The 24,914-nt window shown below is 38.1% G+C and overlaps 2 protein-coding genes across 5 annotated transcripts in view; one reads left to right on the top strand and one right to left on the bottom strand.

Annotated features, from left to right (window-relative positions):
* Positions 1-7,735: 7,735 nt before the first annotated feature.
* Positions 7,736-16,010, bottom strand: LOC137223053 (all-trans-retinol dehydrogenase [NAD(+)] ADH7-like). Its single transcript, XM_067734651.1, has 6 exons — positions 15,993-16,010; positions 13,026-13,236; positions 12,635-12,684; positions 10,767-10,902; positions 9,892-10,030; positions 7,736-7,760 (listed from the first exon to the last, which is right to left on the bottom strand). The coding sequence occupies exons 1-6, from the start codon at positions 16,008-16,010 to the stop codon at positions 7,736-7,738; spliced, it is 579 nt and encodes a 192-aa protein (XP_067590752.1).
* A 7,048-nt stretch (positions 16,011-23,058) lies between these two features.
* The window catches only part of C4H4orf17 (chromosome 4 C4orf17 homolog), a 32,149-nt gene continuing 30,293 nt past the window's right edge, over positions 23,059-24,914 (top strand). For all 4 annotated transcript variants that reach the window (XR_010943181.1, XM_067736902.1, XM_067736903.1 and 1 more), the window contains exon 1: positions 23,059-24,318. Coding sequence is in view for 3 of the 4 variants with exons in the window: in XM_067736902.1 (XP_067593003.1) it covers positions 24,285-24,318 (34 nt within the window). In the remaining variant the exon portion in view is untranslated. The remainder of the gene's footprint in view (positions 24,319-24,914) is intronic.

Raw genomic sequence — 24,914 nt, 5'->3', positions numbered from 1 at the left:
TATCTGCAAACAGTGACAGTTTTACTTCTTCCTTTCCAATTTGGATTCCTTTTATATTTTTGCTTCTCTGATTGCTGTGGCTAGGACTTACAAAACTACATTGAATAAAAGTGGTGAGAGTGGGCATCCTTTTCTTTTTCTTTACCTTAGAGGAAATGCTTTCAGCTTTTCTCTGTTGAGTATGATGTTAGCTGTGGGTTTGTCATATATGACCTTTATTATGTTGAGATATGTTCCCTCTATGCCCACTTTCTGGAGAGTTTTTATTATGAATGGATGTTGAAATTTATCAAAAGCTTTTTCTGCATCTATTGAGATGATCATATGGTTTTATTCTTAAATTTGTTAATATGGCATATCATATGGATTGATTTGTGGATATTGAAAAATCCTTGCATCCCTGGAATAAATCCCGCTTGATCATGGTGTATGATCCTTTTAATGTATTGTTGGATTCAGATTATGGACTTCTTTTTTTTTTATATCTTTATTGGAGTATAATTGCTTTACAACGTTCTGTTTCTGCTGTACAGCAAAGTGAATCAGCCATATGTATACATATGTCCCATATCCCCTGCATCTTGAGCCTCCCTCGCACCCTCTGTATCCCACCCCTCTAGGTCATCACAAAGCGTCGATCTCATCTCCCAATACTATGCAGCAGCTTCCACTAGCCATCCATTTTATATTAGGTGGTGTATATGTGTCAATGCTACTCTCTCACTTCTTCCCAGCTCCTCCTTCCCCCATGTGTCCTCAAGTCCATTCTCTACATCTGTATCTTTATTCCTGCCCTGCCCCTAGGTTCTCAGTACCGTTTTTTTTTAGATTTCACATGTGTGCGTTAGCATACGGTATTTGTTTTTCTCTTTCTGAATTACTTCACACTGTATGAGAGACTCTAGGACCATCCACCTCACTACAAATAACTCAATTTCGTTTCTTTTTATGGCTGAGTAATAGTCCATTGTATATATGTGTCACATCTTCTTTATCCATTCATCTGTCAATGGACATTTAGGTTGCTTCCATGTCCTGGCTATTGTAAATAGTGCTGCAACAACATTGTGGTACATGTATCTTTTTGAATTATGGTTTTCTCAGGGTATATGACCAGTAGTGGGATTGCTGGGTCATAGTTAGTTCTATTTTTAGTTTTTTAAGGAACCTCCATACTGTTTTTTATAGTGGCTGTATCAATTTACATTCCCACCAACAGTGCAAGAGGGTTCCCTTTTCTCCACACCCTCTCCAGCATTTATTGTCTGTAGATTTTTTGATGATGGCCGTTCTGACTGGTGTGAGGTGATACCTCATTGTGGTTTTGATTTGCATTTCTCTAATAATTAGTGATGTTGAGCATCCTTTCATGTGTTTGTTGGCAATCTGTATGTCTTCTTAGGAGAAATGTCTATTTAGGTCTCCCCATTTTTGGATTGGGTTTTTTGTTTTTTTGATATTGAGCTGCATGAGCTGCTTGTATATTTTGGAGATTAATCTTTTGTCAGTTGCTTCGTTTGCAAATATTTTCTCCCATTCTGAGGATAGTCTTTTGGTCTTATATATGGTTTCCTTTGCTGTGCAAAAGCTTTGAAGTTTCATTAGGTCCCATTTGTTTATTTTTGTTTTTATTTCCATTTTTCTAGGAGGTGGGTCAAAAAGGATGTTGCTCTGATTTGTGTCATAGAGTGTTCTGCCTATGTTTTCCTCTAAGCATTTACAGTGTCTGGCCTTACATTTAGGTCTTTAATCCACTTTGAGTTTATTTTTGTGTATGGTGTTAGGAAGTGTTTTAATTTCATTCTTTTACATGTAGCTGTCCAGTTTTCCCAGCACCACTTATCGAAGAGACTGTCTTTTCTCCATTGTATATTCTTGCCTCCTTTATCAAAGATAAGGTGACCATATGTGCGTGGGTTTATCTCTGGGCTTTTTATCCTGTTCCATTGATCTGTGTTTCTGTTTTTGTGCCAGTACCATACTGTCTTGATTACTGTAGCTTTGTAGTATAGTCTGAAGTCAGGGAGCCTGATTCCTCCAGCTCTGTTTTTCTTTCTGAAGATGGCTTTGGCTATTCGGGGTCTTCTGTGTTTCCATACAGATTGTAAAATTTCTTGTTCTAGTTCTCTGAAAAATGCCATTGGCAATTTGTTAGGGATTGCATTGAATCTCTAGATTGCTTTGGGTAGTATAGTCATTTTCACATTGTTCATGCTTTCAATCCAAGAACATGGTATATCTCTCCATCTGTTTGCATTTTCTTTGATTCCTTTCATCAGTGTCTTATAGTTTTCTGCATACAGGTCTTTTGTCTCCTTAGGTAGGTTTTTTCCTAGGTATCTTATTCTTTTTGTTGCAGTGGTAAATGGGAGTGTTTCCTTAACTTCTCTTTCAGATTTTTCATCATTAGTGTATAGGAATACAAGAGATTTATGTGCATGAATCTTGTATCCTGCTGCTTTACAAATTCATTGGTTAGATCTAGTCATTTTCTGATGGCATCTTTAGGATTTTCTATGTATGCTATCATGTCATCTGCAAGCAGTGACAGTTTTACTTCTTTTCCAATTTGTATTCCTTTTATTTCTTTTTCTTTTCTGATTGCTATGGCTAGGACTTCCAAAACTATTTTGAATAAGAGTGGTGAGAGTGGACATCCTTGTCTTATTCCTGATCTTAGTGGAAATGCTTTCAGTTTTTTACCATTGAGTATGATGTTGGCTGTGGGTTTTTCATATATGGCCTTTATTATGTGGAGGTAGTTTCCCTCTATGCCCATTTTCTGGAGAGTTTTTATCAAAAATGGGTGTTGAATTTTGTCAAAAGCTTTTTCTCCATCTATTGAGATTATCATATAGTTTTTATTCCTTAATTTGTTAATATGGTGTATCACATTGGTTGATTTGTATATACTGAAGAACCCTTGCATTTCTGGGATAAACTCCACTTGATCATGGTGTATTATCCTTTTAATATGTTGTTGGATTCTGTTTGCTAGTAGTTTGTTGAGGATTTTTGCATCTATGTTCATCAGTGATATTGGTGTATAATTTTCTTTTTTGTGATATCTTTTTCTGGTTTTGGTATCAGGGTGATGGTGGCTTCATAGAATGAATTTATGAGTGTTCCTCCCTCTGCAAATTTTTGGAAGAGTTTGAGAAGGATTGGTGTTAGCTCTTCTCCAAATGTTTGATAGAATTCATCTGTGAAGCCTTCTGGTTCTGGACTTTTGATTGCTGGAAGATATTTAATTACAGTTTGAATTTCATTACTTGTGATAGGTCTGTTTATATTTTCTAATTCTTCTTGTTCAGTCTTGGAAATTTGTACGTTTCCAAGAATTTGTCCATTTCTTTGTGGCTGTCCATTTTATTGGCATATAGTTGTTTGTAGTAGTCTCTTATAATCCTTTGTATTTCTGCAGTGCCAGTTGTGTTTTCTGCTTTCTTTTTTCTAATATTACTGATTTGCGTCCTCTCCCTTTTTTTCCTGATGAGTCCGTCTAAGGTTTTATCAATTTTGTTTTACTCTCAAAGAACCAGCTTTTATTTTTATTGATCTTTGCTATTGTTTTCTTCATTTGTATTTCATTTATTTCTCCTCTGATCTTTATGATTTCTTTTCTTCTACTGACTTTGGCTTTTCTTTGTTCTTCTTTCTCTAGGTGCTTTAGGTGTAGGGCTAGATTTTTTCTTTGAGATTTTTCTTATTTATTGAGGTGAGATTGAATTGCTATAAACTTCCCTCTTAGGACTGCTTTTGCTGCATCCCATAGGTTTTGGGTTGTCGTGTTTTCATTGTCATTTTTTTCTAGGTATTTTTTGATTTCCTCTTTCATTTCTTCAGTGACCTCTTGGTTGTTTAGTCGCATATTGTTTAGCTTCCACGTGTTTGTATTTTTTATAGTTTTTTCCTCTAACTGATATCTAGTCTCATAGTGCTGTGATCAGAAAAGATGCTTGATGCAATTTAAATTTTCTTAAACTTTCCAGTGCTTGTTTTGTGAGCCAAGATTTGATCTATCCTGGAGAATGTTCCATGTACACTTGAGAAGAAAGTGTATTCTGTTGTTTTTGGCTGGAATGTCCTATAGATATCAATTAAATCTATCTGGTCTATTGTGTCATTTAAAGCTTGTGTTTCCTTACTTATTCATCTCTGTTTGTTCACTCTTTAGTTCTTCTAGGTCCTTGTTAAACGCTTCTTGTATTTTCTCTATTCTATTTCTGAGATTTTAGATAATCTTTACTATCGTTACTCTGAATTCTTTTTCAGGTAGTTTGCCTATTTCCTCTTCATTTATTTGGTCTTGTGGGGTTTTATCTTGTTTCTTTGCCTGCAAGTCATTTCTCTGTCTTCTCATCTTGTCTGATTTACAGTATTTGAGGTCTCCTTTCCCTAGGCTGCAGGGTTGTAGTTCCTCTTGCTTCTGCTCTCTGCCCCTCGTGGTGAGGTTGGTGCAGTGGCTTGTGTAAGCCTCCTGATGGAGGGACTGGTGCCTCCGTTCTGTTGGGTGGAGCTGAGTCTTTTCCCTCTGATGAGCAGGGATGTGTCAGGTTGTGTGTTTTCGGTTGTCTGTGAGATTAGTATGACTGTAGGTAGTCTGTATGCTGATGTGTGGGTTTGTGTTCCTGTCTTGTTTGTTGTTTGGTGTCAGGCATCCAGCGCTGGGAGCTGCTGGCAGTTGGGTGGAGCCAGGTCTGGATTCAGTTAGAGGCTTCCGTGAGGGCTCTTGGCGATTAATCTTCCCTGGGCCTGGGAATTCTCTAGTGGTCCAGCTTCCTGGACTTGGTGCTCCCAGACCTGAGCCTCAGGCCCGACTTCCAGTGCAGGAACCAAGACCCCATAAGTCACTCATCCCAGCAATAAAGGGATTAAAAAAAAAAAAAGAAAACTAACAAAACCCCAGACAAATGGTAAAAAGTAAAATGAAACAAACAAAAATAGAAAAAAGGAAACATGCACTTACAAAAAAGAAACAAAAACAGAACCAAATAAAACAAAAAGCAAGAGAACACTCAAACAAAAGAACCCAAGAATGAAATCAAACAATTAAAAAACCTGACAAAAACATAAAACCAAAAAACAAAACCAAAGCAGAGTGCCAACTGTAGAATGAAGCAAAGAAACAAAAGAAACCAACAAAAATGATTTAAAAAAAAGAAAAAGAAAAAGGGGAAAGAAGACAGAACAACTGAAAAGCAACATAGAAATAGAAATATAAAAAAATAAAATAGAAAATATATTACAGAAAAAGAAAGACAAACAAAACCCCAGAGAAATGCTAAAAACAAAATCAAACAAATACAGAAACAAGGAAATACACACACACACAAAAGAAACAAAAACAGAACCACATAAAACAAAAAGCAAGAGAACAACCAGTCAAATAGAAGAACTCAAATACGAAATCAAAGAATTACAATTAAACTATCAAAAACACAAAATCTAAAAACTAAACCCAAAGCAGTGTGCCAACTGAAGAATGAAGCAAGGGAACTAACTAATAAAAATGATTTAAAAAATAATAATAAAAAGGGAAAAAACACAGGACAACAGAAAAGTAGAAATGGAAATATAAAAAAAGAGAGAGAAACATATATTAAAGAAAAAGAGGAAGAAAAAAATTAGGGAAAAAAACACAGAACAACAGAAAAGCCAAGTAAGAATAGAAATGTGTAAAAAAATAAAAATATGTTATAAAACATGGAGATCCCAAAAGACTAAATAAAAAAACTAAACAACAAACAAAAAAATAAAGAAACCAAAAAAAAACTAGAACCAACAACAGAATGAATCAAAACATAATAAAATTAATAGTAATAATTATGTTTCCCTGGGGTCTCCGCTGTGAGGTAGTAAATTACAGTAGTAAATTTTATATTACTATAAAATTGTGACATACATAATGATTAAAAAATATAATTGATAAGATTATATTATATTATATATATTATATAATGTTATATTATAATTATATTATATTAGATTATATATATTATATAATTGATAAGAAACTCTAGGCCTAAAGTGGAGTTCATTTCAAAAACTGTGACCTGAGAATATAAATGTTTACTCCTTTTGGTATTTATTTCTTCTGATGTAACTATATTTGTATATAACTTTAGGTATCCTTATGTAATAAGTATTTTCAAAATTTGAGATAAGGTACATAAACATTAACCCATTTTACATATGGATTAAAAATGCTTTTGGGGGGTCAGTTTTCCTTCATTAATTAGGTCATAGGGTCCTAACTATAGATGTTGCTAATGGATGGGAAATGTCTCTGAATGATGCTTAGGTGGAGACTGTGTGTGTGTGTGTGTGTGTGTGTGTGTGTGTGTGTGTGTGTGTGTATGCATATATGTATGTATTTTTTTCTAATAAACTGTGACTGTTTATAAGTGCTTTGAGAATTGCCATACCTAAACAGCTTGATGAAGGGATTTCACATACTTTTTAGATATTTCTCCCGTTTTTTGTTTTGCTTTGTTTTTTGAACCTAGATTAAGCAGACCAACAAACTGGTAAAGAGACCTTTTACCCCTTGAGTTCAAGCCACTTTTCATTGGGAAATATTCATTGTGTAAAAGTGACTCATAATTACTTGGACCTTTTGCAATCTCCCAAGGCAGGACTGTCCAAGCTATATGACAACCTTATATTGAAACCTCCTATTTCTGCTATGCCCACCTTACTTATTTTTCTTATGAAGTATTTTGTATGTTTTTCAGGTGCCTTACTTTAGTCAATAAAAGCTTTATAACAAATAAAACTGCACTCTTCAAACAAAATATATCACCACAAAACGTTTTATAAAACATTTAAATTTTATTAAGAATTTTAAGTATATCATATATATAGATATAGCTAGATATGCCAGTGCAGTCGTATCAAATTGAAAACATTTTTTGGTTAAATGAGTCATTACTAAGTAAAGTGGGACTTAGGGATTTATAATTCTGCTTTATTGAACTGAACATTAGTATATATATTACAGTATGATTCTAGCTGCACTTTTATATTTAAGTAGTATTACAAAAAGACATTTTCTGAAATGTCAATGTATGCTGGCAAGTAGCCTCATGACCCCTTATAGGATGCTTTTCAGGTTCATCTAGTTATAAAATGATTCTTAAAGTTAATCATTTAAAGTGTGCCCCTCCTTTATATTTCACTATTTCTTTTCTAAACTAATCAAGTAACTTGTACCATGCAATGAGCTGATTTCAAAACTTAATCCAAGTTAATTTGTAACAAATGCTTTTTAAAAATATTTACATTTACATCCAAAAAGAAAGGTTACAATGTGTTAAACACTATCCATAAAATTAATATTACTGTAGGAAATACACGTACCATATCTTTATATGCTAAATCTGCTCTAAGTGGTGGCAGGTGGGTAAAAGTCTTTTTCAAAAATCTCTATTCCAACAAAAAAATCCAATTGTGTGTTTGTGTGTGGGTGTGTGTATATATATATCTCAAAATATATAATTATGGCTTTAGAACATGTAAATTAAAATTTTTAATATTGTTGACCTAAACGCCCTGCTAATTCCCAGGTCCTCATAAGATACTAAATCTTTATTTCATAAAGATTATATATCTTCATCAAATCTTGTACTTCTGCTTGTATTTATGAAACAGATCCATGGTCACAGCAGAGGAAATGTGAAAAGGGAAGCCCAGGTCACCATCACGTGACACAGACCTTCTGTCACTTAGAATCTCAAAATGTCAGGACAGTTCGAATGCTGAAGTGTAAAATGATGGTTTTTAGTGATTTGTTTCCACACCTCCCAAACAAGAACATTTTATACAATTGTCCTTTCTGCCTGGGTTAGGAAACTTCAGGTAAATTCTGTTACTGGAAATCCTTCTGGGCCTGAGGTCCCCACCAGAAAGAAAATGAATCGGTATATGAGTATATGCATATGGGTATCTGAGCTGATTCTTGAGGCATCGGTACAATTGCAAAGGCTGACAAGAGGAAAGGGGTTTCCTTGCTGAAGGGAAAGCATGAATATGCTAGGAAGGTGTGAACAGGAAGGATAATCCAGTGTGCTTAGACTTCTGGGTGCCAAGGAGAAAAGTAGGTGAGCCCTGCTCCCTTACTTTATCTCCAGAGCCTAGCACACAGGCTGTGATAGAGTGGGTGCTAAATTCTCAGTTGTTGAATAACTGGGTATATTAACAAAGTAGGTTGTGGTCCAATAGTAAAGGCTTTCAAAACCATGCTAAGTCATTGACATTTGGGGGCAACTTGAGTTTTAGCAGCTTAGTGAATGCCTGGCTAATATGGTAATATACAGAAGGCAGGAGACATATTATCATGCTACTGTGTTAACATGTCCAGGTGAGAGATTACTGGACTGAACTAAGGTAACAGTCATGGGCAATGAGAGGGAGAATCCTGGAGGAGAAACTGGACTGTGCACTATCAGAGCTTAGCATCAGTTTGCATGTTGTAGGCAAGAGTGAAGAAGGAGTCAAACATGATGCTCTGGCTTCTAGTCTCTAAAAGCAGAATAAGTGGCATTATTTGCTGAGATAAGATATACTGGTGGAAGCATTATTTTGAGTGAAGTTGATGCAAGTGGGACATTCAAGTGGAGCTGTGTGGAAGTCGATGGAAATTGAAGAGCTTAGGTTTATAAATGTCAATTTAGAAGCCACTGCCTTAAGGTAATATTTGAAACAAAATTCCTAAGAGTAGAATTTATGTTTCTTTGGATAACAGCTAGTAACTATTTTTCAAAGTGACCATATTAAGTTATTAATATTGCTTGACTAAGTAAAGGTGTATGTCGGAATAGACATTTTTCCAAAGAAGACATCCAAATGGCCAAGAGACACATGAAAAGATGCTCAACATCATTAATCATCAGGGAAATGCAAATCAAAACACAATGAGATATCACTTCACGCCTGTTAGGAGGGCTACCATCAAGAAGATAAGTAACAGGTGTTGGCGAGGATGTGGATAAAGGGAATCCTCATGCACTGTTGGTGGGAATGTAAATTGGTGCAGCCACTATAGAAAACAGTATGGGGGTTTCTCAGAAAAATTAAAATAGAGCTACTCTGTGGCCCAGCAATTCTACTTCTGGGTATTTATCTGAAGAAACCAAAAACACTAACTTGAAAAGATATATGCACCCCCATGCTCACTGCAGCACTATTTACAATAGCCAAAATATGGAAACAACCTGTGTCCATGGATGAATGAATGAATAAAGAAAATGTGGTGTGTGTGTGTGTGTGTGTGTGTGTGTGTGTAATGGAATATTTAGCCATACAAAGAATGAAATTTTGCCATTGGCAACAACATGGATGGACCTCAAGGGCATTATGCTAAGTGAAATAAGTCAGTCAGAGAATGACAAATACTGTATGATCTTACTTGTATGAGGAATCTAAAGCAACAACTTCATAGATACAGAGAACAGATTGGTGGTTGCCAGAAGCAGGAGTATTGGGTGGGAGAAATAGATGAAGGAGGTCAAAAGTTAAAAAACAAACAAGCAAACAAAACCTAACCTTCAATGATCAGAAGAAAACACATTTTAAAAAGCACTTTGAAAACTGTACAGTAAGGAAATTTTGTGGCATTACTTGAAGAAGTGAGCAGCTTTGTGCTGAAATAAAAATAGCCAAGATGAAATCAATCTAGTATAAAAGAATGAAGTCCAGAGGTTTTTTAAAAAATTGGTTGATATAAGACGATGACATAATAAGTCTATGAAGAAGAAGTAATCAGCTATATCAATCTTGCTACATAAGATAATCAGAAATAAAATATGAAGGAAACAGATGCATTTATAAATACTAAATTTAAAAAGTGACCTATGGGGAGGAGACAAGAGAACTATAAAAAACAGATACCTTTGATGTGAGTAGAGCAGTTCAGAGCCTTCATTGATTTGTTTAAAAGGGAAAACATGGGTTGTCACTTGGTCCAGGTCAAATTTCTTTTCCAGGAAATCAGTCACTAGTTTTGGAACATCATCTCTGCTTTCCCAACCTGTAAGTAAGCATACATGTTCTCTTTAGACTTTACTGAATGATCTTTATTTGTTATTATCTTTGTTCCTTCTCTCTCTTGCATTATTACCTTTTCCCCATACGGGACTATCCTTAACAGCACACAAATGAGCTGTATTTCTCCCATCTTAAGAAACAAAGGCAAAAACCCCATGAGGAACCTCTATTTCCCCCACAACTTCTAGCTACCCCATGTCTCTGCTCCTTTTACAGAGAAACCACTTTACAGTTCACTGCTCCACTTCCTCTTCTCCCATTTTCTCTTGAGCCCACTCAGCACTCGGCTAGTACAGCTCTTGTCAAGGTAACCAAAGATACAGACAACGGTTAATGTGAGGCCAAGCCTTGTTCTCTTTCCACAGTACCTGGTGCACAAAAAATGAGAGGCTGGTTGGTACAGATGAGATTCTTTAGAGAGGGCTCCTTCAGGGAAATAAGACTTGAACTGAGAACTACACAAGAGGTACAAGTTGAGCCTCCTCGCTTCGACTCTTTGTGTGATGTGGGGAGATTATGGATTACCCAGGAATTAGAAGTAAAATTCAGTTATTCACTAAATGTCTTTGGGGAATATGCTAAGGACCAGGCACTGTTTCCGGGGCTGGGAATAGGGTAGAGATATAACATACCCAGTCCCTGCTCTCAGGAAGCATGAGAATCCTCTCATTGAGTGCAGAGAGACTGACAATAAACAAATAAGGCTCTGCCATTCTTACCTCCAAAAACGCATCCTTTCCATGTGCGTCCAGCGCAGAGCAGCGCTGGGTCATAGGTGAGTATCTCGGCTGATAGAGGAGCCCCTACCACCACGCCGACCCCGTAGTTCATGCTGCAGGATGCAAGGGCATCAATCTGAGTTTAGAATGAGGGAGACTGTTGGTTTCTCATGTCTCATAATATGTCGTGGGCTCAGAAATGCCCTACATACTATTGCAGTTCCAGTAGTTGGTTTTGTTTCCAAGTCATGAAGTGAAATTAGGCTCACATGCCTTTTCTTTCTGCTTGCTTTTTTTTTTTTTCAAACTTTCTTTTTATTTATTTATTTATTTATTTATTTTTGGCTGTGTTGGGTCTCCGTTGCTGCACGTGGGCTTTCTCTAGTTGTGGTGAGTGGGGGCTACTCTTCGTTGCGGTGCGCGGGCTTCTCATTGCAGTGGCTTCTCTAGTTGTGGCTCGTGGGCTCAGTAGTTGTGGCGCATGGGCTTAGTTGCTCCGTCATATGTGGGATCTTCCCAGACCAGGGCTCGAACCCGTGTCCCCTGCATTGGCAGGCAGATTCTTAAGCACTGCGCCACCAGGGAAGTCCCTCTGCTTGCTTTAAAACACTCGCAACACAATTTTAGTCATGAATTAAACTCGTTCATACATTTGTCCTTTAAGGCAGAAAGTAGAAATTAATGTGGTCAGTGTTCATGGCATTTTCAGTTTACCATGGACCAAAATGCAGGGAGAAATTCCTATATTTTCAGACCAATATCATCACTTCAGATAAGGTTTGGAAAGCCATTTGAACTAAATCAAATTACTTATACTGAATCAATTAATCCAGTTATTTTAAAGTTTAGTATGAAAATTAAATCAAATACTAAAATGTGGGACAAAGGAATCCCTTTCTTGGTTACATTTCTGAGACTAACTCCACATTTTCTGGTCATCCACCCATCCAATCATTCATTAATAGTTTTTTGAATACTTGGTAGGTTGTAGCAATAGATGTTGGCATTTTTCAGAGACCAATGTTCATTAAAGTATCATCTGGAAATCAGTAGGCCGTAGCAATATTCAGTGTTGCATATTGGCTGTGTAAACATGGTATTTGTTGCTCTGGAATAATTCTAAGTGACACTAAGGAAGGGGAATGAAAACAGTGGTAAATTAAAGACTACTTGTTCCTAAAGTACCAAAAGTATTAGAGCGAATTCAGTCTCCTAGTCAATTGTGAGCAGAATTGACTTTGTCCCATATTTCCAAGTCTCCCTCCCTACCTTATCCCAGGCTGGGGCTTTCCAATCCAGGAGATCTGACCCGTTTCTCAGATTTAAATGGAAGTCTGGTGCTACTGACTGCCACAAGGGAGGCGTATTTTAAAAAGTTGAAGGCTCCTATTTTAAGAGAATTCAGAAAGGAGAAAGCAAACTCAGGTATAGAGTGAGAAGTTGGCTACATCGTGGTTTTGAGGGAAGAGACTGCCAAATTTGGAATAGTTCCTTTCGCCCCTGGATCTCCTCCATCTCTGTCTCCAGAGAGTCACTTTGTGCTGTTTGACTTGCTGACGTTCAAGAGATGGAATCACTGTTGCCAAAAAAGCCATACATACAAAGTAGATTAACACTTAAGCAATTTGCCTAGTTGGTTGACTCCCTCCCTGGCAGTCTGATCACATGAGAGTGGTATGATATGATATACTTTGGTCAAGCAGACCTGCACATAAGTTTTGCTTGACTTTTTAGGCACAAGTGCTTCATGATTACCAGGTATTTTGCCTAACAGGTAGTTGCTTTCAGTAAAGCTGTGGAAAGTGAGTTTACCCTGTGCGTTCAAGGTAGTTTGGGTATTGTGTGGCTCCTCTAATCTTGGCTCTCACCATAGTTTCAAGATGCCCAATAACTTCAAAACTGTAGCCCAAAGTGCCGCCTGTCAATTCTTTTCTTTTTTATTTTAAATAAATTAATTTTATTTAGTTACTTTTGGCTGCTTTGGGTCTTCGTTGCTGCATGCAGGCTTTCTCTAGTTGTGACGAGCAGGGGCTACTCTTCATTGCAGTGTGCGGGCTTCTCATTGCGGTGGCTTCTCTTGTTGTGGAGCATGGGCTCTAGGTGCACTGGCTCAGTAGTTGTGGCTCACGGGCTCAGTAGTTGTGGCTCACGGGCTTAGTTGCTCCGTCGCATGTGGGATCTGCCCGGACCAGGGCTCAAACCTGTGTCCCCTGCGTTGACAGGCGATTCTTAACCACTGCGCCACCAGGGAAGCCTCACCTGTCATTTCTGACAGCGCCTCACTGATGGGCTTGGTGGAGTCCTTGGGGCTGATGCACTCAGTGGCTCTGACAGCCACGGCCTTTTCAAATTTGTCTTTGTTGAGGTCAATCCCAGTGATCCTGGATGCACCAGCTGACTTACAGCCCATGATGACCAAAAGGCCAACTCTTCCCAGGCCAAAGGCCACACAAGTTGAACCACGGGTGACCTGTGGAGAGACAAGTTCCTGTAAATGTTAGACCTAGGGTTAAAATGTGGAACCTGCAAAGTATCTCCAATATTAGAACACAAAATTCAGAAGATCACTATGATGAGTTATTAGGACTGGATGACTTGTTCTCATGAGAATGCCACAAAGAGAGCTAGAAACAGCAGAATGTCTGAGAACAGAAAAGGAACAAAATCAGTATTTGCAGATAAATGAAAACTTTTGATAAAAGGTTACATCATTCAGGCCTTTGTTGTGGGAGCTTTTGCAGCCTTTTTGGCCACCACCCATAACCTCATCTAACCTCATAACAGGATTAAATAAGCACTTGGATCTCTATTACTCTTCTACACAAAACCATGCTAAATCTGTTTTAGATTTGGTTTAACTAGCATTTTCTTAATAACCATAACTCTGAATCATTTGTAAATAAATTGTTTTTTCATTGAAGTTGAATTTCCATGTTGCAATTAGATGATCCATGTGTAGCTCCAGGAAGGAAATGTAGTTAAATCAATTGGGAGATTTTTACCCTGTACTGTGCTATGTTAAACAAGGTTCTAGCCAAAACTCACTTTTCCTGCTGTAGAGTCCTAATCCTGTTTCATAGCAGGGATCAGGGAGACCTGAAAACCAGGAAACCCACAAAAAGGGTATGGAACTTATTGTGATCATTTTTGTCTTCTTTTCCTTTCTTTTTTCTCCTCCCTCCCTTCTTCCCTTTCTTCCTTCCTTTTTTTTTTTTTTTCTTTTTCTTTTTAACATGCAAAGGCTTATGTGTGAGCAGGGTGTGTTGTCATATGTCCTGATTCTCCAGTTTTGTCCTCCTTTGCAGGAATTACCTGAAGAAACAGCCTGTGTGTGGAGGTCTATGTATGCATGTGTTTTGAAATGTCTGAATTTATAAGCAGATATTTAAGTGGGTACAGAGGTGCTGTAGTTTCAGCTACGGCATCCTAACCCCTCAGTTCATTTCCTGAATTTGGAGCTCTGAAGTTAGTGTGGCCATTCTCTCAAGTATCATTCAGTCGTTCACTCATTTATGCAGCAAAGTTTATTGATGGATTCTTTGTGGTCAACATTTTATGTCAGAAACTAAACTGGGCGTTCTCTGCCTTTTCTACTAGTTTATCTGCTAGCTTTATTATCTAGATCTGAGATGGAATTTTTTGTTGATGGTTGAATTCTAAATCTAGAATTTTATGATTCTAACACTGTCTTCTGGGACCTCTTTCAGCCTTCCTTATTTAATCTCTAGCAAGACTTAGGCTGTGGTGGCCCTGAAGTGTGATATTTCTGACCACCTGGGAACTGTGCCTCTAAAGACTTCTCCCTAGGACTCCATCACCCATCTGGAAAGTTGTAATTTTTGACCTTCATGTCACCCTGACTCTAAGCCTTTAAGTGGATCATGGCCCCAGTCTCTTGCTAACTTCAGATGTCCCCCCATCTGAAAAACCAAAACCAAAACCAAAAAAACTTCTCTTCCTTCCCAACCTTCTTGTTCTACAGAATGGGAACTGGAGATTAATATCTATAGTGAATTATCCATATCATTATTATAGAAGAAAGTTATAGTCTAAAACAAGAGTGTCAATTTTAGGTCACTTAAAAATTTTTATTATTTAAAATAATATTTTATTATTTTGTATTTTAAAATATAGTAAGCTTCCACTTTTTAGTATTATTTTTCTTTACCCTTCTGATCCCCTTCATGATCTTTAATAAATACTTAAATTTCACTATCCCAAAGAACCTTAGGACCTTAACCAGGTCTTGGGAGATAACTTTTGAGTCCTTGGAATATCCTGTCCACTAAGAGTGTCTTTGTACATCTGAGACATTGGGCTACTCCAGATAGTTGATGCTAACAGTGTGACTTACGGTGAATGCCTGTTTTCATATGTCTGGGGCTTTGATCCATCAGCTTAACTCCTGATTCTACTGGAGTCTGAGTAGCTGAGGTCAGTCCTGTGTGTGCTGTGTGCCTACATGTTCCCACAATAGAAACCCTAAACACCAGACTTGGGTGAGCTTCCCTGGTTGGCAACACTTAATATGTGTTGTCACACATTGTTGCTGGGAGAATTAAGCTCTGTCCATGTGACCCCACTGGGAGAGGACAACTGGAAACTTGTACCTGGTCTCTCCTGGACTCTACCCTATGTGGCTTTTTCTTTTGCTGGTTTTAATCTGTATCCTTTCACTGTAACAAACTGTAGCTATGAGTATAATAACTGTTCTGAGTTTTATGAATCCTTCTAGTGAATCATCAAATCAAAAGAGCATCTTGGGGGACACCAACACATCCTCATATTGTAAGTTTGACCTATCTTCAAATAGGCAAAGGCAAGAATATGTGTTCATTCAAGTAATTTGCCTTAAGATATAGCTTCCTGTAAAAAATTATACCTAAAAGTGGAGAATGTCTTGGTTAATAATATATTAGCCAAGTACTAATATGGTACCAATATATCAAGTACAATAAAAAACTTAGAATACTAACATAAAACCATATCCAATGTCCCTTCTCTCACCTCTATCTTGGTAGAAAATTCTTAGTGGAAGGTCTCGAGGAATGTTCCAGCACCAAGATTTTCCAAAGAAATTTAAAAGCAAGTGGTTACTAACATATGTCATTGACATGTACATGCATGCTAATGTTATACGTTCATAGATCTGAGACCTGTCTTGAACCTATGTCTGGGATAAATCTACTTCAACGCCCATATGTGTATTTTCCACAAGCTCCTCACCTTTTTATTCTTCCACATATTTGGACATCCCTTTCCTTATTCATTCATACATCTCTTTTTTTCCAAATATTATTTATTAAGTCATTACTATGTCCAGGCTCCTTGCTAAGTACTGTAGTGAATAGAGACTTGGTCCATACCTTCTTGGAGCTTGTGGTCTAATGAAGACTAAAGGTATAATAAGAATTTGAGATTTGGGACACATACTGTTAATGAAGCAATCATGTAGCCTTGAATAATGGAAGGAGGTTCCTGCTTAGATGGAGTAGACAGAAAAAAACAAACAAACAACTTCTTTGAGCAAGTGGGTTATCTTTAATCTGAGAATGATGTTAATGAAGCACCTACACAAGGGCTCAGTAGATGAGTGTTCCAGACAATCAGAATAGCTTGTGTAAGTGTCTTCATGTAGGAACAGCTCAGCAGGCTTACAGATCTCAACAGAGGCCAGCGAGTATGAGTGGATCACAGTGCCACAGTAAATAAATCTTCCAAATGTAAGTAATTCAAGCAAGTAGTCTGAGGGAAAAAAGCTTAAAGCAAAAATGACGAGTTAACATTTTTGATATATACAATGCATAATCGAATTGATAGGGAAAGCATTAAAACTTCCACTACCTCTTCTGCCCTCCCACATAGTTTACTCAATACCTGGAGATACACGCAAAGAACATAAAGAGGAAAATACAAATTAGTAAATATGTAGTGAAGTGTTTGTTTTCCTTGGTTATAAAATTTTTTTTAATAAAAGTAATGAGGTAATTCTCTTGTTAGGTCGATAATGATTTTTTTTTTTTCTTTTTTTGCGGTACGCGGGTCTCTCACTGTTGTGGCCTATCCCATTGCGGAGCACAGGCTCCGGACGCGCAGGCTCAGCGGCCATGGCTCACGGGCCCAGCCGCTCCGCAGCATGTGGGATCTTCCCGGACCGGGGCACGAACCCGTGTCCCTGCATCTGCAGGCGGACTCTCAACCACTGAGCCACCAGGGAAGCCCCGATAATGATTTTTTACTTACGTATTGTCAAAGGGGTGGTGAAATGGGCAGTGTCATTCATGTCAACACCTTTGGAAAATAATTTTCAGTATACATCAGGATACTAAAATGGTTCTTTTTTCCTGTGGGTGGTCACAGTTTGTTTAGCAACTTAATTGAGATATCTTTGCCATATAAACATTGTATATGTTTAAGGAATATAACTTGATGTTTTGATATATGTATACATTGTGAAAAGATCACCACAATCAAGCTAAATAACTTATCCATTACCTCTACCTAGTTACTATTGTGTTTTCATGTGTTTGTTCATGTGTGTGTGTTAAGGTTTAATTTAAGATCTGTCCTCTCAGCAAATTTCAAGTATACAATACAATATTGTTAACTATCATCACTATGCTATACATTAAATCTCCAGAATTCATCTTGTATAACTAAAACTTTGTACCCTACTTAAGAATATTTTGACACTTTCACCAGGTAATTCCATTTAAAAAAACCTAACTTAAGGAAATTGTAAATTCAGAAAAATATTAGTATATATTAGAGGTCATCACAGCACTAGTTATAAAGGGAAATATGTAAACAGTATGTGTAAACAAATATGTAGATAATAATAGAGAAATGAGTAAATGAACTGTAAATCTAGAAATTAGATATTTAAAAAGTTTATAAATTGTTATAAATTTGGAAAATGCTTATATTAAGTTGGAAAAATAGGATAAAAATATTTATATATTGTACGAGTACAGCTACATAAAATATGGATGGAAAAATGTAAGGAGGGAAATTTAAAAAAATCAATGGTAGTCTGTAAGATATAAGACAATTGTTGATTTTTTCTTCTCATATTTTCTGATTACCCAAATTTTCTGGAATGATTATTGTTACGGGCTGGATTGTGTTCCCCCAAAATTCACATGTTGAAATCCTGACCCCCAGTACTTCGGAATGTCTGTATTTGGAGATAGGGTCTTTTAAGAGGTTAAAACAAGGTCATTTGGGTGGTCCTTAATCCAATATGATTGGTTTCTTTATAAGCAGAGGAGATTAGGACACAGATATATACAGAGATAAGACCATGTGAAAACACAAAGAGAAGATGGCCATTTGCAAGCCAAAAGAGAGGTTTCAGAAGTTACTGCCAGCACCTTGATCTCAGACTTCCAGCTTCCAGAACTGTGAGAGAATTAATTTCTGTTGTTTAAGCCATCCATTCTGTGGTACTTTGTCATGGCAGCCCTAGCAAACTAAACTATCATCTTTTACTTTTTTAATGAAAAAGAAAACATTTATTATAAAAAGAGAAAAAAGCAATCCCCAGTGCAAAGAGAATCCCTCCTTTCCTGTGATTCAACTGAAACCCTAAAGCAACTTGGGCAATATAGAACTCTAATGCAAACCACACTATTGCATGCATATCTCTATATCAAAATAGTATAGCTTTTATGCTATATCTTGAATTATATACTGTATCATTAATTTTAACTGGAAACTGCTGCCTTTAGGTTAGCAGTTTGGAAATATTCTAATAATGGCTAGATATCCACTTTATAGAGGTAGCACAACTAGAACTCAAGCATCTGTTGGTTGGATGGAGTTGCAAATTTTTAAGATTCCTTCCAACCCTAAGATTCATTAATTTCTATGGGTAGAGTTGCTAGCTTCTAAAGTCCAAAATTAATTCCCCGATTAAGCTAGTTTTGCTGGGTCCTTGACCCAAACTAGAATGCTTTTATTCTAGTTCTATTCCACTCCAGGAAGAATTATTTCAAATTCTAACATCATAGGGCCTCCTCACTTTGTCACATCACCCAGACTTCAAGTGTCATCTTCATTTTTCCAAAACCTTAAGGTAGGCTAAATGCAAAGTTGTTTAAACAAAAACAAAACAAACAAATGAAAGCACCTAACACTATAAACAATTGGCATACCCATTTCAAGCAAGCAACTATACTGACCAACCTGCAAATGAAAAAAGTGCCAAAACTATTTCTAAGTTAAAGCCAACTCTGTTTTAAAAGAATAAACATACTTTACCTACAATGCATTCTTGGTTTTTAAAGATTTCTTTAACTTGTATTTTGATGAAAACTGTACCATTAAGAAATCTTGAAAGCATGATACTTTCTTGTCCACTTTGCATTCCAGAATTAGCATTTTTCCATTGTCAACAGCAGGAAAATCTTTTCTAATGGCTGAGAATGAGACCTTGGTTACCCTGTGAACTACAGAAGTGAATGTAATGCGTGCTATTGAAAGTCAATTTATGGAAACATTTTGCTTACCAGCGCAAATGCCCAGCTATCCTGAAATTAAATTATTAATAATGTCAATAGAAACCACATTTCTCCATTTTCCCCCACTGTCTTACTGAAAAAACCTTAATACGCTGTTTTATCCTGTTTCTATTGGCATTCTCTGAAACTCCAACCCAGTGTCCCCCCCACCAAGTGTATGCTTGCTCAAAAGGCATTTAATTCCCCAAGAAATAACCCTAAGTATTTAATTACGTTAAGGTATTCCAAGTTCTAACAATCAGTCCCACATTATTAGATCATAATGAGGATACAGAAATGTCCTGCTTACTTTTCCAGTGGTGCCCATCCTGTCTTTCTCTTCATTCTGTTTATTAGTAAACAGAGCCTTTTTCTGCCTGATGTTTGGCTCCGTCTGCTGTAAATAACAGCATCTTGTGCCTTCAGTTAAATAGTCTGGCTCAAAAGTTCCACCTTTAGCAATGACTCATAGCCTTCAAGACTTTCCAATGGCTCATGAGCCCCACCATTTGCAGATCAAGTTGTGAAAAGCAATACAGTAACTTATAATGATCAAACCATGGGTAGAGCTCTAACAAAGACAGGATAATCAAACCTATTGAAAATGACTGAAAGCTTTCTTATCCACCTTATATCTGGGAATATAAAAACATGTCAGGTTAGTTCAGCTCAACACAACTCAGTAAAAACGTACTGTATGCTTCTTTAGCTGCTCTGCAAGGCGCAGCTGATTTTAGGCATATGTGTGTGTGTATTTATTGATGCTCTACTTCATGCCACAAAGACATGATGTAGTTTGTGGAAAACATGTAATTAAACATAAATGAAAATAAGGCCAAGAAAATGTAAACAAATTGGAATAGAAGGTCAAAATTTGGAAAGAGGAGTTGGGGGTATATAGAATATAGGTATGGATAACTATAGTTTATAGATATTTGGGGGATAGTAAGATATGTAAAACTTGTTAGCTCTGCACGTAGACAGATTATGGTCTGAACCCAAATCACCGTTACATACACGGCTGTCTCATACAGTTGTACAGGTTGTGCATGGCACAAAGGCACGCAGTGCAGAGCAGAAGTCCACCCTGTATACTGGCTCTCAGATGCCAAAGGGCTTTTATTTGGGCAAGTGCTTCACTCTTCTGAAGTAGCTGTTTAAATACTTCAAGCCACTATTTCTTAAAATAAGATGCACTGATCCTGGAATCTCCTGGATCTACTGACTGTATTGATAGGAGAGTGTCCAGGATGAATTTTATTTTTTACACTCTTTGGGGGTGCACTGGCAGACTTACCTCCAAGTAAATTTATTCTACACAAAGGACGTTTTACTCTTGTGGAGTCAATCAGTGGAGCAGGTTTTCTAAGTCTTCAAAGCTGTTCAGATCATGAAATATTTTTTCAGACAACAGATATGAACAAAACTTTCTTTTGAAAACCTGGTATAAGCTTTGCCCACAGATATCTCTCTGAATGCAATATAGTGTTGTAGGTCCGATTTAAAATCTATATGCCTAATTCAGAATTAGCAGTTAGAAGGACCTTGTTTATCCATTCTATATGTAATAGCTTACATCTGCTAACCTCAACCTCTCAGTCCATCCCTCCCACACCTCCCCTCCCCCTTGGCAAGCACAAGTCTTTTCTCTATGTCTGTGAGTGTGTTTCTGTTTCACAGATAGGTTCATTTGTGCCATATTTTAGATTCCACGTATAAGTGATATCATGTTGTATTTGTCTTTCTCTTTCTGACTTCACTTAGTATGATAATCTCTAGGTCCATCCATGTTGCTGCAAATGGCATTATTTCATTCTTTTTTATGGCTGAATAATACTCCATTGTATATATGGACCACATCTTTTTTTATTATTTATTTATTTATTTATGTGTCTGCTTCAGGTCTTAGTTGCAGCATGCGGGATCGTCATTGTGGCATGCAGGGTCTTTCGTTGCAGTGCACAAGTTCTCTCTAGTTGTGGTGCAAAAGCTCAGTAATTGCGGCACGCAGGCTCTCAAGTTGTGGCATGCAGACTCTAGAGCACGCAGGTTCAGTAGTTCCCCTGCGGCATGTGGGATCTTAATTCCCCAGCCACTGATAGAACCCATGTCCCCTGCATTGGGAGGCAGATTCTTAACCACTGGACCACCAGGGAAGTCCCTGGACCACATCTCCTTTATCCATTCATCTGTTAATGGACATTTAGGTTGTTTCCATGTCTCGGGTATTGTGAATAGTGCTGCTGTGAACATGGGGTGCATGTATCTTTTTGAATTATAGTGTTGTCTGGATATGTGCCCAGGAGTGGGATTGCTAATATTTTTTTAGAAAAGAAAAAGAAAAAAAAATAAAGTCCATGAGAAAAGAAAATAGAATTAGAATTAGTCATTCTAACTCACTGGCCAAATTAAATCCACCCAGTAAAAGCACTACCAGTCGATCAGCCTTGACTGTGAACACCATTTTTTTAGCAGCAAAACACTGAAGAAACCCAGCATGTCTTACAGGTATTATCAGATAGACTTAAGCAGGTGTGGACCAAACAGCTATTTTGAGTTTTAATTTTCAAACCAAAGAAACCAAAGTTTATCTCAGCAACAAATAGTTGTTTACATATGAACAAAGGCAAAAGAGTACCAATATGGGTGGTATCAGCACAAACAAAAAAGTACTCATTTGGTAAACTCCTTCATAAGGCCTTGACAAAATCTTATAGCACCTAATCTAAAAAATAACATTTTACAAGAAAATAGTGTGTCCAATAAGGTTTAATATCTGTATAAACCTTTAGGGCCCTAATCCCTTCTCCAGGAGAATTGATTGGATGTTAAAATGTCAAAAACTGAAATTTGGAAGGTAACCTATTAAAAAAAAAAAATTGAGATAAAAATGTTCATGGTCATGTCTCATGATATAGCATGTAGTTAGTCCTAATTTTTGGTTTAGAGAAGTTACCAGCTGAATCTCCCCTGTAAACTCTTTTTACAGTGTTTCTGTGACATTCTGGGGCCAAGTCTCTCAGGGTACTGTACCTCCAAAATGCTGTGAGCCCGGTTCCACTCCAGAGTTTCCAAGAGCCTCTAAAGAAGGGTGCTGATCTCAAGGTAGCCATGCAATTCCGATTTGCTTGGGACAGGGTACAGGGGACCTGGAAGAACTTTGAGAAATGTGCTGCAGGAATATGGGCTTTGGAGTCAGATACACCTGATTCAGGGTCTGGAACCTTGCTTGAATACGTATGACCTCAATACCACATTTGTAAAATGGGAGTAATAATAACACATTATGTGTCAAAGATTAGCAGAGAGGATCAAAAGCACTTCCTATACTGCTTGTTTCATAATTAGTAGAAAATATCATTGTTATTAACTTGGTTCCCACAGGTAACCAAGGGTTTAGATTTTTAAAATATTTAAAATGTAACCACTTGGGGCAAAATGACCCAGAGTCCAGGCTCAGTAAAAACTGTCTTGTTGAGATCCACTGTGTGTTCCCAGAAGCCTCTAGAATTTCCTAAGAGTTTGGGGCTAAGAATCTTCTGAACCTAGAGGTGCTACCAGATATTTAGGTGGAAACAAAGAGGCAGAATATTATCCATATGGGGAGTGACCAACTGTCCTGGTTTGCCCATGACTGAGGGGGTTTCCAAGTCACAGGCTTTTCAGTGCTAAAGCCAGGACACGTTATAGCACCTGATCTAAAAAATAAAATGGAGCTGAGCTGGTCACCCTCTGTGCACCTGCATCACTACACAGGTGCTGTGATGTGAGTGTGTGTGGTGGACAGGGTCACGTTAGCTTCAGGTTGTCAGCCTTCCTCTCTCACAGCTCTGATCCCTCACTCTCAGTAACAGCCTTCTATCATGGACCTCAGCCAGGACTCGCATCACCCAGTCTCATAATGACAGCAGGGGAGTGAGAATACTTAGTGGAGTCAGGAGAGCAAGGTTTGACTGTCACCTCTATCAGTGACTGGTAAGTGCTCATGAAAAGACACTAAATGCTCTGATTTTCACAATGAGAGGAAATTATACTGACTTCAGGGCTTGTTGTGAAGCCGAAGTGAAGGACTGTGTGTAGTAGAAGTGCCCATTAAACTGTCGAACACTCAGTAAATGAAAATTACAGTAAGTGATACCCCTAAGGTTAAGAAAGTAAGAAAAGAGCCTTTGTGTGCACAGGGAAATGGACCTCCGTTTATTGCTGAATCATTCTTAATAGCAGAAATAGTTATGCAATTGTAGTACCCAATGGCATACAACTGCTGGTCACTAGAATCACAGTGACTTTTGTTCTGCCTTAGCAAACCAAACCTTAAGGGTGGAGTTTTACTCTGATCTTTGTTTTTTCAAACACTCCAAACTCAGGTGGTACGGCAAACAACCAGCTGCAAGCTGAAACTCATCCTTTAATCTTTCCACTATGCCAAGCCATGCCAGGATGGGGCCAAGCTGGAAAGCAGGGTTGAGATGGGGTTTCTGCAGCTGCACCCTGACAGGTGAAGATTTTGCTAATCCTTTTTCAGGCGTGCTGTGCCAGTGTGCAGAACTGCTGTGTGAGATTATGCTTGGCAGTTTCAAAACTTTTATTCTCCATGCAAACCCTGCCCAGGAAGAGAATCCAGAGCAGATTTTTCATTATAAGGCAAGGGCTTCACATCTGCTCCACATAAACTCTCCATTGTGCTCAGCTCACCAGCCGAGCGTGCTGGTTGATGAGAACTTCCGTTCAAGGAGATCAGGAATTGTGGAAAAAGTATAAATCCAAGTTGTTTTGTGCCCCTCTTGAGCTCCCCTTAAGAAAAAACAGAACAGTTAGGGAAATTGGTTTTGCCATGTATCTGGCTAAGGACGAGTTGAAAATAATTTCAAGGCACCAAGGTCCGGCAGTTCTTCATTAACTGACGTGGATCTAGGGATTGTTTCTTGCAGAGGACAAGCCACAGACCATCACAACAATGGGAAGCGTGCTGCCTAAGGACCAGAAGCCAGGATCATGGCCTTGAAAGGAGGCAAAGATGGCTCTGGATGCGCTGCATGGCCTTCAGTCAGGTTCATTGATTTGTTCTCGCTTTGCTTCCAGAGTTCCCCTCAGGATTTGTCTCGGTAAAACATGGAGTAAGATTCCAGAATGTTAGCACCAGAGGTAGGCGCAGACCACTTCTCCGTTGCAAAAGTCCAGTCCATATTCAGAGGGAACTCTCTTCCTGGCACAATGAGAATGTGGCACTCAGAGTGAATCAGCTATTTCCGTGCCTGCTGCTCCGCCCAGCCTCGCCTTGTGTTTTTTTTGTTCTTTTGTTTGTTTGTTTTGCGGTACACGGGCTTCTCACCGTTGTGGCCTCTCTCGTTGCCGATCACAGGCTCCGGACGCGCAGGCTCAGCGGCCATGGCTCACGGGCCCAGCCGCTCCGCAGCATGTGGGATCTTCCCGGACCGGGGTACGAACCCGCGTCCCCTGCATCAGCAGGTGGACTCTCAACCACTGCGCCACCAGGGAAGCCCTCTCCTTGTGTTTTACATTATCAGTTAAGATGGTTAGAGAGTAGATCCAGGGGAATGTTGAATCCTGTCTCCATGGGATGCTGTGGTGTGACGAGGTTATCTTTGGTCTAGAAACTTATCAGCTTTGCAAGTTCAAGAACTTG

Source organism: Pseudorca crassidens, chromosome 4, assembly GCF_039906515.1.
Source record: "Pseudorca crassidens isolate mPseCra1 chromosome 4, mPseCra1.hap1, whole genome shotgun sequence".
Lineage (NCBI taxonomy): Eukaryota > Metazoa > Chordata > Mammalia > Artiodactyla > Delphinidae > Pseudorca > Pseudorca crassidens.
Note: the sequence above shows the minus strand (reverse complement) of the source record. Positions and strands in the feature narration are given on the sequence as shown.

Coding starts and splice junctions, on each gene's coding strand:
- LOC137223053 (XM_067734651.1), bottom strand. Junction 12,685..13,025: donor GGCGCTGTCAGAAATGACAG/GTGAGGCTTCCC, acceptor AAGAATTGACAG/GCGGCACTTTGGGCTACAGT. Junction 10,031..10,766: donor GAAAGGATGCGTTTTTGGAG/GTAAGAATGGCA, acceptor GCTTACTTACAG/GTTGGGAAAGCAGAGATGAT.